Raw genomic sequence first — 14,614 nt, 5'->3', positions numbered from 1 at the left:
CTGGCTCTGCACTCAGGAGTTACCCCTGGTGGTGCTCAGGGAATATGAGGTGCTGGGAATCAAACCCGGGTCGGCCGAGTGCAAGGCAAACGCCCTCCCCACTGTGCTATCACTCCAGCCCCAATAATTCTGTAATTTTTGTTATGATTTTTAAAGACAGCAATAAAGAATTCCTTGGGATTACTCTAATATTCTAATTAGGTGGGGGTTTTTTAACCTTAAAATATGTATTCTTACATATAAATCTGCATATGTCTATATAAAATGAAGTCTTGCTGTAGTAAGGTCCTGTGTTAAAATGATGTTAACATTTGTGGTCTTGGTGCATATATGATTTTACTTGTATTTAGGCATTTTTTTTTTATAATGTAGGAGTACTGCTATTTATTCAGCCATTGAGTAAGCTGATTGAATTGAGCATGAACTCCACATTACTTTTTATCTTAATTTTTTGATTTTATAAGTTAGTTCACAATGTTTGATTACATTCAATATTCAAACACCAATCCCACCACCATTACACCATTACAAATTCGGGATGTTTCTGTCCCAAACCCCAATCCCTATCCCAAAACACAACTGAAATAATATATTTCACATTGTTATGAAGAACTGTTGAACATACTTACAAAAAAGTGTTTGTATAGAAAACAGTGTGAAGATTATTCTATTTTGGCAGGATCCATTAAAACATTCTTAGGATATCACTAACATGTTGTTAAAGTTTGGGTGGTGTGAGCTTTGGTATATATATCTGAAAATACGTATCTATGCATATGTATATTTCCCTCTGTGATTTGTTACCTGCTGTCTGAATCCCATCAAATACGGTATAATTATGGAGAATGGTTAGGGAGTGTTTTATGATATGTCGGGTCCAGGAGTATATTTACTCATATGTGAGGCTTGGCCCAAGCACGTGGGGAGCAGCTTTGAACATGGCAGCAGTTGGGTTGTGGAGGTTTTTGTCTGCTGGAGCTGGGTCCCTTGGGGCAGGGAGGGCTCTCATCCGCCCTGCTCTGGGGCGCCCCGTGTGAAATAGCCTGACGCTGAATCCAGTTGCATGGTAATGGGGACCTCATGTTATGTTCCCTTCGGGAGAAGCAGCCATGTGATCTGGATGGTGGCCGATGGCAAGATTATCTGGCACCAGCAGGAGGTGGCTTATGGGCGTGACTCCTGGGTCCCCAGAGACTGGGAAAGCGGGCAGAGGATCTCTGCTCCTGGTCCTGTTGAGCCCAGAGTCCAAGGTCACAAAATTCCACATTACCTGGGTTCCATAGGACTTCACTCATGCGTGAGGCTCCGCCTGAGCACATGGGGAGTGGCCTTGAGCATGGCAGCATTTGGGTTTTGGAGGTTTCTGGCTGCCAGAGCTGGGTCCTTTGGGGTGGGGAGTTCTCTTACCCTCCCCCGTCTGGGGCGCCCTGGTGAAGACAGCCTACCGTGGGATCAGGACATTCTGCTGCACTCTCTTTCAGGAGTTTAGTTTATAGTCTCTGGGTCTTGGCCATTGATGAGATTACATGGCACTACGGGTAGTCTGTGAGTGTGACTGCCAAGCTACTGGAAAACTTGGGACCTGGGGGGAGGAGGCCCATTCCCGATCCAAGTGGGCCTGGAGCGGCACCATACCCCCTGTATTTAGGCATTTTTAATAATATAGTCAAGGTTTATTTTTAATAAGTCATTTCCATTTTTAGGTTTGTGTCTTTGTACAGAGGACCCTGTCATACATACAAAGTACAAAGACTTAATGAGTCAACATCCTATAAATTTTGTATACAAGCTTGTAATGAAGCAGGGGAAGGTCCTCTCTCCCAAGAATATATTTTCACTACTCCAAAATCTGTTCCAGCTGCCTTGAAAGGTAAGTTTTTCATCTTCAAGTTATTTTTTTAATAGTGATTGTAAGAGCATTTTTCATATAGTACTTCATGGTTATTAATATTTTTCATCAAATATAAACATGTAAAGTACAAGAAAGACAGTATGGACAAATGCCCACCTACTTTACGTTTTATTCAATACTAAAAGCTGTATTTTCTGGATACCAGGAGATAAAAGAGGGGTTACCACCCATACCTTGCATGCGCCCTTCCTGGGCTCTGTTCCAAACACCACATGGTTTCTGAGCTTTGCCAGCGTCTGCCCTGGACGCTCCGCAGCACTGCTTGGGTGGCCCAATATCCCAGGCACAGCAGACTCAGGCAGTGTCCCATCCGAGCATCGAGTTGCAGCCTGATGGACTGAGGATGGCTGGGGGTCCTCAGCCCTCTTACTGCTTGGAAACTCCACCACCACCACCAAAAAAGAATTTTATCTGGCACAGTTACTCAGATAAGTGTTCATTTTTGTCACTGATATTTAACATAAAAATACTTAGTGGAGGGGCTGGAGCGATAGCACAGCAGGTAGGGCATTTGCCTTGAGCGTGGCCGACCTGGGTTAGATTCCCAGCATCCCATATGGTACCCCAAGCACCACCAGGACTAATTCCTGAGTGCAAAGCCAGGAGTAACCCCTGAGCATCGCCGGGTGTAACCCAAAAGCCAAAAAAAAAAAAAGTGGAATAGATAAAATAGCTGTTTCTGCTATTGTACTTTTAAAAAAAAAAAACTGTTGTTTTGAGTCATTATGATTTCATTCATTTGGATTTAAATGAAAAAGCCAGTTAATGTGTTAATGGAAACAATTCTTGTTTTGATTTTTAAATCATATTTGCATGCAGGCTTACCTTGTTTTATTGTGCTTCACAAATTCTTCATGATTTTCCACCAACAAAAGATTGAGTCACAGAAGGGTCTACTCAGATGATGTTATTGCTTTTTTTTTTAATGATAATATAATTTTTAAAAGTTAATTCAGTGTGGTTTTTTTAGACAGTGCTATTGCCCGTTCCCATAGGATGGTGTGAACGTAATTTCAGTGTATACTGGGAAACTGATCAATTATTGCCACTTGCTTTATTTTTGATACTTGAATGATGGTATGGAACTAAGCTCACAGTATCTCCAGCATATGCCTGTGTATCTTTAAAATCAACTTTTGGGGGGTTCTTTTGTGATTTAACAAGGATGGCACTGTATGCATTTATTTTTTTTAATTTATTCTTTTATTGAATCACCATGTCGAAAGTTATAAAGCTTTCAGGTTTAAGTTCCAGCTAGGCACTGTATGCATTTAGCCAAAAAGACTTCAAATACTATTGACCTGAATCGTTTATTTGAGTATATTAGTTAGTAAACAGATTCATTATTAGAAGACAAAGAACAGTTTGCTTCTAATGTTGATGAAGTCACTGAGTAGTTTTCTCTCCCTTCATCTTTTTTAGTGACTTTTAAGATCACCAGTCCAACCCTTTGTACAATTCTCTGCTGATGCAGTCTTAAGTGATCAAGGAACTAGGGTTATTCTTCAGCTTATCTTACAAGATTTCTTAAAATATAAAATTTTATGTGTTCTTACTGAGTACCATTAAAAGTTGTTCTAAAACTGTCATACCCTCTGTTAGCTTGTTTAGTAGTATGGTTGGTCACTCAGAACATAGTGGTACCTGGTAAGAATGAGCCATTAACTCTTTCAAAAGTTGACTGATACTCATTTCAAGTTTGTAATTGGATTTCAAGATGTGTTATACTTGGATTAGTTAAAACAGTCTGTGTGATGTGCCAAGTTAAAAAAAACAATGAATAGAGCAATTTTTTTTCCTTTCACAGCCCCCAAAATAGAGAAAGTAAGTGATCATATTTGTGAAATTACATGGGAGTGTTTGCCGCCAATGAAAGGTGATCCAGTGATTTATAGTCTGCAAGTTCTGGTGGGAAAAGATTCAGAATTCAAACAGGTTTGTGGCAAAATATAATCCTATGGATATAATTCTTACTATTCTCATTTTTATGTATTTCCAAAGAAATATTTAACTGTCTTTACCTTTGTGATTCAAAAATATTTGTTCAGTACTTAACTGTGTTCCAAAGATTAATATTATCGATATCTCAAGCTATGGCCGGAGACATTATACAGCAGATAAGGCACTTGCCTTGCATGCAGCTGACTCAGGTCTATCTGCAGTACCCCATATGGCCACCCACATACCACTAAAAGTGATGCCTGAACAGAGAGCCAGGAGTAACCTTGCATACAGCCTGGTGTACACCAACCCCCCAAAAAAATTTAAAATTGGGGTTCTCAGAAGCATGTACTGAAGTTAAAGTAGATTGCTTACTCATTTGTCGAGTATTTATTGAACTCTCTGCCAAGCACTCAGAATAGAACACTGAACAAAAGTCTGTACCTCTGTGGAGCTTACGTTCTAGGAGGGAGAAAGCCAGTAAAAGCAAATAAACACATCAGTCTTTACTGTGCCAGATCGTGGTTAAGGGTAGTGGATGAAACATGAAAGTCAGGGGCTGAAACTATTACAGAGGGCTGAGTACTTGCCCTGCACTGGCTGAGCCCGCCAGGAGTGATTCCTGAGTGCAGAGCCAGGAGTAAGTCCTGAGTACTGCCAGGTGTGGCCCAAAAGCCAAAACATAATAAATTCCTATAAAAGGAATGGGGAGTACTTGGCGGCATAGCTCATGCTGTTCAGTACATGATCTTGAATAGAGACCACGATAAAATGAAAATGGGAGAATATTCCATGAAGAAGACTGAGTAGTTACAAAGACTGCAGCCAGAACAAGCTGGTCAAATTAAGCAAACACGAAGACCAGTATGTAGGGCAGAGTAAACAGAGGCGAAGTCAGGCCATTTTACTCCTTATCATTATGAATGACATAAAGATCATATACTTGAGCAATTTTTACTCCACATAAAATGAAAAACCAGTGGAAGATTTTGATCAGAATATCACATGATCAGATACACAATCATTCTTGCTTCAGTGGGACTTGTACAGATGCAGAGAGATTAGTAGGGAGGCATTTGGAATAATAGTCACTTTATAATGTATTGTTATAAATATGTCAGTAGATGCAGTTGTAGAAGACTGTCATCTTCGTGAGCAGGAAATTCAAAGACTTCCTAGTAAGGGGTGAATAGCAGTCATGAATAGATTTTCCTGCATCTCTTCATTTGTATAAGATTTTCTTTTGATTTTCTTTTGAGTTCTCGTTTTATTTTCTTTTTGCACTATAAAATATTTCACTCTGGCACTGTTGTAACTATTAATAGGCTATTTTTCAATGTAATTTTCTTTCTTCAAGATCTATTAAGTTATGGAAGTATAATAATTGAAATTACAAAAGGCTGCAGATTAAATTTGGCATGTGATTTTTTTCTTTTATTAAGTCATCTGCAAATTGACTTATAATTAGATTTGGATATAATTTATAGATAAGCAGGTTCCTTCCAGGAAAGAAGCAAAATTAATATTAGAGAAAATATAATTGTATTACATGTTAAAAGGAAATAACATTTGAGCATTATGAATTTTATAAGCTATATTGCTGTATAAAACAGCAGTGTAATTCTAATTTAGAGCTAAATTAACCCTATTATCACTTTAGCTTTCTTAGAGTCTGAGTCTAATTTCCTAAGAATGTCTTCCTTTATATGTTCACTTAAATCTTGAAAGTTTTAAAGTTTCTGGGCCTGAGAAGTAGGACAGGAGTTAAGGCTCTGTTTGTCAAACAGGGCTGGCCCAGGTTTGATCCCTGGCACCATTTGCGGTCGGTCCCCTGTGAACCACCAGGCATTAGTGGGGGTGGGAGGGTGGAAAACAGGAAATATTTTGTTTTAAAATTTATGAGCCTGAGGGCCAGAGTGATAGCACAGCGGGTAGGGTGTTTGCCTTGCATGCGGCCGACCTGGGTTCAATCCCCAGTATCCCATATGGTCCCTCAAGCACCACCAGAAATAATTCTTGAGTGCAGAGCCAGGAGTAAGTAACCCCTTAGCATCATTGGGTGTGACCCAAAAAGCAACAACAAAAAAATGAAGGGCCAGAGAGAGAATACAAAAGGTTAAGAGCTTGCCTTACATGCAGCCAACGAGGCTTTGGATCCCCAGCAGCACATTGGTCCCCAAGCACAGCCAGGAGTCACTCCTGAACACAGGAAGAGCCCCTAAACACTATCGTGGCTGTGACCGAAAACAAACCAAAAAAAGAATTTAAAAGTTTTTAACATTTTACAACTCACTGTATATTAACACCTCACTATATGCCCACATTCTCTAAAATTTCATCCGAGACATTATAACTCCTAAATACTTAATGACTCTGGAGAAAGCCTGTTTGCTTGGTAATATTCATACCAAATGAATACCTGATAGCTTCAAAGAATGAGTACCTGATAGCTTCAAAGAAGTGTGATGTTTTGTTTTTTTTTTCAAATTAGGTACTTCCTAACCAAAACATTATAACAAGGTGAAAGGAAAATAATTGGGGACAAAACTGTCACCTTAAAAACATATCAGTTTACCCTACGAGTCCAGTCCGTACTTACGGCAGTTCTTCTGTCAGAACTCATTGCTCATTTTCATTGAAGTCTTTCTCTACTTACAATGGGGTTTTAAACCTGTCCTACACTTGACAGTGCCCTAAGTTGAAGGTACATTTAACACACCTAAACTGTTGACCATCAAGCTTAGCCTCGCCTACCTTAAACATTCTTAGAATACTTTGAGTAGCCTATAGGTTCAGGAGAATAACACAAAGTACGTTTTCTTTATTTTTTGCTTTGTTTTGTTTTGTTTGGCTTTTTGGGTCACACCCGGCGATGCACAGGGGTTACTCCTGGCTCTGCACTCAGGAATTACTCCTGGCGGTGCTCAGGGGACCATATGGGATGCTGGGAATCAAACCCAAGTCGACCGCATGCAAGGCAAACGCCCTACCCTCTGTGCTATCTCTTCAGCCCCGCCACAAAGTATGTTTTATGACTATTCTTGTTCTTTATTTTCTTGAATACTCTATAAAAGTGAAAAGCAATGCCCTGGTTAAAATTGTAAAGTTATTACTACTAAAATACATACTGCTTTCTGTAAACTTAGGTAAAATCAAGTGTAACTAAGTACAGGCTTGAGGATTGGTTCACCTAGAAACTTGTGGAGTCACAAGGAAGTAGTTTCTCACAGTTTTCAGCTGTCACCCGAATGAATTCTTACTTATTCACATTTCAGGAGAAAGAAAGCACTTGGCTTACAAAGCCGGGAACCGATGCTTGTGCTCAGACTTGAGCACCACCTCTGTCATCTGAGTTTAGATTTTCTCAGAGACGCCTATAACCCTAATGAAATTGAATGTTGGGAAATGAGACAGACCCTCATTTGGGAAAAAAATTTTGGTTTGGGGAGGCCACACGGACAGTGCTCAGTGGTCACTCCAGGCAGTGTCCGGGTCTGGACCCGGAGCTCCTGCCTGCCAAGCATGTGCTTCTAGCTCTTTGATTATCTCCACAGCCTCTTTATTTTGTTCCTGACGTCCTTACTGAGGAGAGGGTCACGGGGCAGTGCTCTGGAGCTGTTGATACCTGGTGTTCAAACCTGAAACCCTCTGCGTACAAGGCACCGGCTCCAGCCAGTTCTTAAGTGCAAAAAAAAAAAAAAAAAAAAAACACCTTCCTCAGTAATAATAGAGAAGAATGGCAGATATAAGAGTTTTGTGGGGTCTGGAGCAATAGCACAGCGGGGAGGTGTTTGCCTTCCATGCAGCCAACCAGGGTTTGATTCCCAGCATCCCATATGGTCCCCAAGCACTACCAGGAGTTAATTCCTGAGTGCAGAGCCAGGAGTAAGCCCTGTGCATCGCTGGGTGTGACACCCCCCCCCCAAAAAAAAAAGTTTTGTGGTTAACTGTAAGGGTTTTTTTTTTTCAAGTATTGATTACTGAAGTAATTATTTGCAATAGTATATACACTTAATTATATTATGGGCATGTGTTGCTTAATAATGATACAGAATTGTTCTGCATATAAAAATCGCTTAAATAGGCTCTGCCATATAAATCTAGGAGTATAGTTGGCTGTACTCCTACCCTACCATCTAGGGTTATATGATTATACCCTATGACATTCAAATGTCACTAAGTGGCACATGTGCCGAATAACTTTATATATATATATATTTTTTTTTAACTTTCTTTATTGAATCACTGTGAGATAGACCCTTACAAAGCTGTTCTGATTGGACTTCAGTCATACATTGTTCCAACACCCACCCTCCACCAGTGTACATTTCCCGGTACCAGTGTCCCCAGGTTCCCTCTCCTCACCCCTCACCCCCTGCCTGCCTCTACTACATGTGCTTGCTGCTTGCGCTCTCTCTCTCTCTCTCTCTCTCTCTCTCTCTCTCTCAGACACACACACACATATTATGGTTTGTAATATTGATGCTGAAAGGTTATCAAGAATATTCCATTACCTACTTTTATATTATTTAAGTACCATAAGTTGTTCATAAGACAGTTTCAGGCATTCAATATTCGAACACCAATCCCACCACCTGTGTGACCTTCCCTCCACCACTGTCCCCATTTTTCCACCTCTCCCAGCCCCCTTCACAAAATACTTTCTTTTATATTTCTTGTTATAACAAAAAATGGGGTTATTAAAATCACTGTGGGTTTACTGAGCTGTTTGTTGTAGTGGGGCTTCTGTGTTTACTGTGTTGCCATTGAGCTTAGTTGGCGTCTGTGTTACTCTCCCATCTCATTTGCTGTTCCCTTACGGGGCTGTCAGCAGGAGCAAATGTAGCCGTGGACTCAGGCGCTCAGCATCTATACAACTAGGATAATTCCCAGCCTGCCGCCTCCCAAGAACCGCTACACCCCTGGGTTTCATGGCCATGGGTGGCCATCTCTCTCGAGATTGTCTGGAGCTGTGTGGCTGGGCTGTTTGCCTGGCAGTGGCTCCGGGGTGTCCCAAATTGCTTTTAAAGAGCTAGAGCTGTAGTACAGCTGGAAGAGCGTTTGCCTTGCACACAGCCAACCCGGGTTCTGTCCCCAGCACCCCCATGTGGTCCCTCATCACCACCAGGAATAAGCCCTGAGAAACACGAGGTGTGCCCAAAAACCAAAAATTTAAAAACTTTAAAGTTTTAAATCTGCATTTGGTTTAAAACTAATGTATTTCTGGTTCCGAGGAGATAGCTCAGGTGGTGTCCTTGAGGTGATTCCCAGGCCCCCAGCACCTCTGAGGATGGCTCCCCAAATTATATAAATTGATACATGCTGAGCCTCATTCATTTGTTTTTTCTAACCATATTGCCATGTACATTTAGAGGCAAATGAAAAAAAAATTTAATGCAAAGATAGCTGTTATAAGACATTATGTTTTCTAAATTGACGAGATTTTGTGTACTTTATAGTGCTTTCTTAATACAACCTTCTTGTTTATTTTAAGCTAATCCTTTCAGCATTTCTCATTCTTCATCTGTTCCCCATTTGATAAGGGCTGAGCTTGAAATATCTGCTATACCTTCAAAGCTAGCATGCGTTCACCATTTTCTTTAAGGTTCATCTCACTTCCTACACTGAAGGCTCTCTTTCTTCAACAAAATTTCCTTTATATAACTTCTCAGTATCCATGAATAATTTGACTTACACATAATAATTTTCTATATTTTTTTAATCTTTTAATATGCTGGGTGGTAAAAATGCAAAGTGATGCAAAGATATTTCTTGTGATTAGTTAGATTTACCGCACAGATCAAATTTGAGGCAGGTCAATTTGTACTCAAATTGCTTTTCCTGTTGTTGACCTGACTGCTAGTCTGTCAGGTGTGGGGAGTTCGGGAGGATCCTGTGAGCCTTGTGTGTCGAGTACTGAGGGAGGAGAGGGGCCATTAATGGGAGCTCCCTCAAGACGTGGGCTCCGTTCTTTAACAAGAACTAGTTGATTTCTTTCTCATCATGAAATCACTCCCGTGATGTCCACTATACTAAGGTAAGTGGGCTAAGACCATACAGAATGTGAAGCAGGAGAGAGGTTCTAGCGCCCCCAGAAGTGGCCGGTTTCAGTCATCATCATCATCATCATCATCATCATCATCATCATCATCCCATTAATCATCGAATTTCTCAAGTGATCTCAGTAACGCCTCCATTCGTCCTAGCCCTGAGATTTTAGAAGCCTCTCTTTACTCGTCCTTCCCAACGATGCCACATTGGAGGCTCTTTCAGGGTCAGGAGAATGAGACCCAGCATTGTTACTGGTTTTGGCATATGAATACACCATGGGGAGTTTGTGAGGCTCTCCCATGTGGGCAGGAAACTCTTGGTAGCTTGCCAGGTTCTCCCAGAGGGAGAACTAGACTATAAGATGTCTTCCGGGACCTTGGTGTTATAGTCTGGATGTTGGCCATTGGTAGGATTACACAGCGCCAGGGGCTGTCCCTGGGTGTGACCACCTAGCCACTGGAAAATGGGGAATCTGGGTGGAAGAGGCCCAGTCCCGATCTGAGCAGGCTTGGAGGTCTCAGCCCAGGGTCCCACACACCTGGATTCCTCTGCCGGTTCCTTCATCCATGAGGCTCGTCCGAACGTGTGGAAAGGGGCCTTGAGCATGGCTGTGGCTAGGCTCCAGTGGTCTTTGGCCTCAGAAGCTCTGCTCCGGGCAGGGAGGGGAGCTGAAGCCCCTTCCCTCCAAGGGGCCCCAGGCACTGGTTTCAGTATATCCCCTAATTAGCATACTGTCAAAGCCTCTGGAACTCCACTCCGGTTACCTCCCTCCTGCGGCAGGGGCAGAGTAAGCAGGTTTAAAATGCTATTCTGTGGTTCTAGGTTATCTAAGTTCGTCAAATTACTTGCTACAGACACCTTGTAGAACGTTCCCTCCATCCATTGTTTTCTTCAGCCTGCTTGGGCTAAAATACAATGGAGATATTTAAAACACATTCTTCTTAAATGGACTGGTTTTATAAAATGACATTTAAAACAAAGGAAAAGCTTATGGACTAAGCTTGTTTTCCAGCTACTTTAGGAAGCACCTTTACTTCTTAGCTGATTGGCGAAGTCTGATGGTAGATTCCACAACCTCACATTTCTCCCGACCTTACACAGCAGTTGAATTCTCTAAAGACACAGTCATTTTAAAAGATTAAAAACAGTGGCACTTTCCTGTTCAAAATAATATTTTTAGCCCAGATCTCCTCCCTGGTTTTCAGACAATTCTTTTTTCTGTTGCTAACAGATTTACAAAGGCCCCGACTCTTCATTCCGGTATTCAAGCTTTCAGCTGAACTGTGAATATCGTTTCCGTGTGTGTGCCATTCGCCAGTGCCAAGATCCTGCGGGGCATCAGGACCTCGTCGGCCCTTACAGCACCACAGTGCTCTTCATCTCTCAGAGGACTGAGCCCCCCGCCAGCGTCCACAGAGACACTGCGGAGAGTCCGAGGACCCGGCGGGCGCTTAGTGACGAGCAGTGTGCTGCCGTCATCCTCGTGCTGTTCGCTTTCTTCTCCATTCTTATTGCCTTTATCATTCAGTACTTTGTAATCAAGTGAAAATATAACTTTTATTTTTAATACCATACATTTTATTTTGTTGCGTACTAAAATTATTTCTGTATTGCTTTTACAAAAACAGTGGCATTTAGCACTGGCATTGAGACTATAGCATATCAGTTTTGCCATTTTCAGTGCTGTATTGTTAGGTAGAGGCTGGCACCTTATTAAAATGCAAGCCACAGAAATAGCAATTTTCTTTTTTTCTCTCCCCCCCCTTTTTTTTTTTTTTTGGTTGTTGTTATTTGGTTGGGACTTTTCTTTCCTTTTTAATTTTTACTTTTGGACATGCCTTCTTGTAAAACTTCCTAAGAGGCAAATGATATATAATTCATAATTTTGACCAGTCAGCATGAGTGTAATGGTGATAACCTGATCTGTGTGCTTTACGAAGATTCCACCAAGTGAAAATATTCAGAATGACTAAAACTTACACTAACATGCTATAGAAAAATGTTAAAGTCTGATGCTGTGAAAGCAATCTAGTGCTATATTTCTACCTCCTCATTTGTCTTAATTATTTGGTAAGTGGGATTATGACGACTAACTAGAGGGGCTTGGTAAGTGGGATTATGTGAGTAACTGAAGGGGCTTAGCAAACAAACTGAATGAAAGACTACATGGAAAAAAGAAGCTTCTTGTTTGATAAATGTGGAGTTCTTCATCACACGTATATATACATGAATTCACAGATGAGTCACTTTCAGAGAAAGCACAGACAGTTTACTTGGCCTAAAAATAATTTAATGTTTACTCCAAAAGTATCTCTTTCCCATTCTGAGAACATGGAAAGAACCAGAGTACTTTTAGATAGGTTACCTTTTAAAGAGTAATCATAATTAACTCTGAATTTCAAACTTACTTGATTTGATTGTAGGAGCCTTGGAACCATATGTATGTGCATAAGTACATGGCATACATATATGGCATATATAACAACTATATATACCAAGTGTAGAAATACATATATATACATATATATATATACACACACACACATACATGCTCTCACTTCACCCACCTGATGTACCTAATTTTTTAAGAACTCCCGTAAGTTTGCTGCTTCTTCCATAACTACTGCCATCACCGTCAGAACTCATAATCAAACCTAACTTTTCTGTTTGGGGCACCAAATCTGAAGACAAAAATTAATTTGCACCAGTAAACTTCAAGCTGCTTTCTTTCTTGAAAAATTGTTTAATGTAATGTCTGTTTGGATACTGTTCCAAATTGTTGATTGCATGTAGTTAATGTTGCATTAGAGCACTTTGCAATTGCATAATTCGTTAATGTATTGTGAGCTTGCATTTGTGAGTTATTGGATGATCAGATTGAATTTTGTCAAGTGTCATATTGTACATCTTGCATAGATGTCAGTGACTGCCAGTAATAATAGTTTGTAATGAAACTATCTAAAAGTCTTGTTTTATCACATCTGTTATCTGTAAAAACACTTGTAACTAGCCTTTTTAATTTATTATTTAGTTTTAGGATAGTGAATCACTAATTTTTAGTTGCTGACGCTTAGCATTTTAGTGATTACTGAGCACTTCTGTCAGTCTTTGGAAAAAGAACATGTTTTGTGCTTTGAAGAACTCTGAAGAATCTCTCTTATATTAGAATGGGCATGTATTGTAACTGTTTTATGTCAAATGATTTGTGCTGTAGAAAAAAACATTAACCTTCCTTCAAAAAAGAAACGGATAAACTTGGCCTTTCCAAGTGGTAAGAATGATATGTCACTATAAAATACTGTATGTTTACATTTTATTTAATTTTAATCTCTTACGTATAGGCTGATAACTTTACCCCAAAACAGTGATTGCGATTGTTTTCTAGAAACTTCTTTAAAGTGCCACATTTGGCAGGACAAATGAGTTTGAGTGTTAACAGCCCAGAGATTTATATATAGTTGAATGTCTAAAATGGTAAGATGTGCCACTGTGCCAGTAACAGTGGCTTATGTTTTTCATAGTAACTCAAATGAACTCCTATTTTTGATAGTAAATGTCATTTAATAGTGTACTTGCCATTTGAGCCTCACTGCGAAATTAGTGCAGAGGAGAAAACTTTTAATGTAATCTTGATTTTACCTCATATACTGTACATTCCAAAAACTCTAAACTTTTTAAAGATTATAGATACACTACCAAACATATCACCTTAAAATTGTATAAGGTTGAACTTCATACAGATGAAAAAATATAATCTCATAAAAGTATATAAAGTATGTAGCAAAAGTATCTTTAAAATCCATGGAAAATAAAAGTTGTATCATTCTTTTTTGAGACGTTTATTGTATTTGTATACATTTATTTGCTGCCTCTTAGAAAATGAAATACAAAATAAAGTATCACATGCAGTGAGTTTCCTCAACAGTATTTGGATCTTTAACAGGAGAGAGAGAACCAATATTCAAGACAATAAAGCCCAAAATAGTAATGAAATTGGCAATTTTATCATGACTTGTTTTTGTGCAATACATGATAAAGGCAGAGCCAGATACCTGAAGAATACAATGGGTTGGAGGTAAACTTCCCACCGGGAAAAAAGTCTCCAATCGCATTTTTTCTGCATTCTTCACCTATTTCCAAGTGCCTTGGTTAACTGGCACTTCCATCAGCCTCCATTTACACCACGACAAAAAGCTTAACTCTTGTCAGAAATATCCATATTCTCTCTCAACTCATTCCCCCATTAAAGTTAGAGAAGAATGAACTTGTCTGTTCAAGGCAATGGCAGGGAAGCCGCCTCCCTACCCTCTCGCTGCACCATCATTGCACCTTACCAGAGATCCAGGGTACAAAATTTTGCCCTGTAGTTCAGGTCATATGAAAGAAAAACTGGCAGAGCTTAGGAGGCAGAGGCCCTGCACCTCTTCACTGGAAATCCCCGCAAGTCTCTCTCTGTAGTGAACTGCTTTTGGCAGTAGATAATCTGCAGCCATCAAACCAAAGGAGAGATCCTCAGAGCAGTCCCTGAGCTCAAACACAAGATGAACCTGATCCCAAGAAGGGAGGGAAGGCGAGGGCTTTCAGGCTAGTCCTTCTCACACCAGCAATTGAAAGAACCTCCTGACAGACTGACGTCTCTTCTCCAACATAGCTGAAATCCTGAAAAACATCAGGCGGCGGGGAGGAGTGGAGGTTGTGGGTGATGCTGGC

The 14,614-nt window shown here is 40.3% G+C and overlaps 1 protein-coding gene across 5 annotated transcripts in view; it reads left to right on the top strand.

Annotated features, from left to right (window-relative positions):
* The window catches only part of FNDC3A (fibronectin type III domain containing 3A), a 167,602-nt gene extending 153,862 nt beyond the window's left edge, over positions 1-13,740 (top strand). For all 5 annotated transcript variants that reach the window (XM_055133520.1, XM_055133530.1, XM_055133512.1 and 2 more), the window contains 3 exons: positions 1,704-1,870; positions 3,720-3,847; positions 11,136-13,740. In XM_055133520.1, coding sequence (XP_054989495.1) covers positions 1,704-1,870; positions 3,720-3,847; positions 11,136-11,450 — 610 coding nt within the window. In that variant the 3' untranslated portion in view covers positions 11,451-13,740. The remainder of the gene's footprint in view (positions 1-1,703; positions 1,871-3,719; positions 3,848-11,135) is intronic.
* Positions 13,741-14,614: the final 874 nt, after the last annotated feature.

Source organism: Sorex araneus, chromosome 1 (assembly GCF_027595985.1).
Source record: "Sorex araneus isolate mSorAra2 chromosome 1, mSorAra2.pri, whole genome shotgun sequence".
Classification (NCBI taxonomy): domain Eukaryota; kingdom Metazoa; phylum Chordata; class Mammalia; order Eulipotyphla; family Soricidae; genus Sorex; species Sorex araneus.
This window is presented reverse-complemented; position numbering and strand designations above follow the sequence as displayed.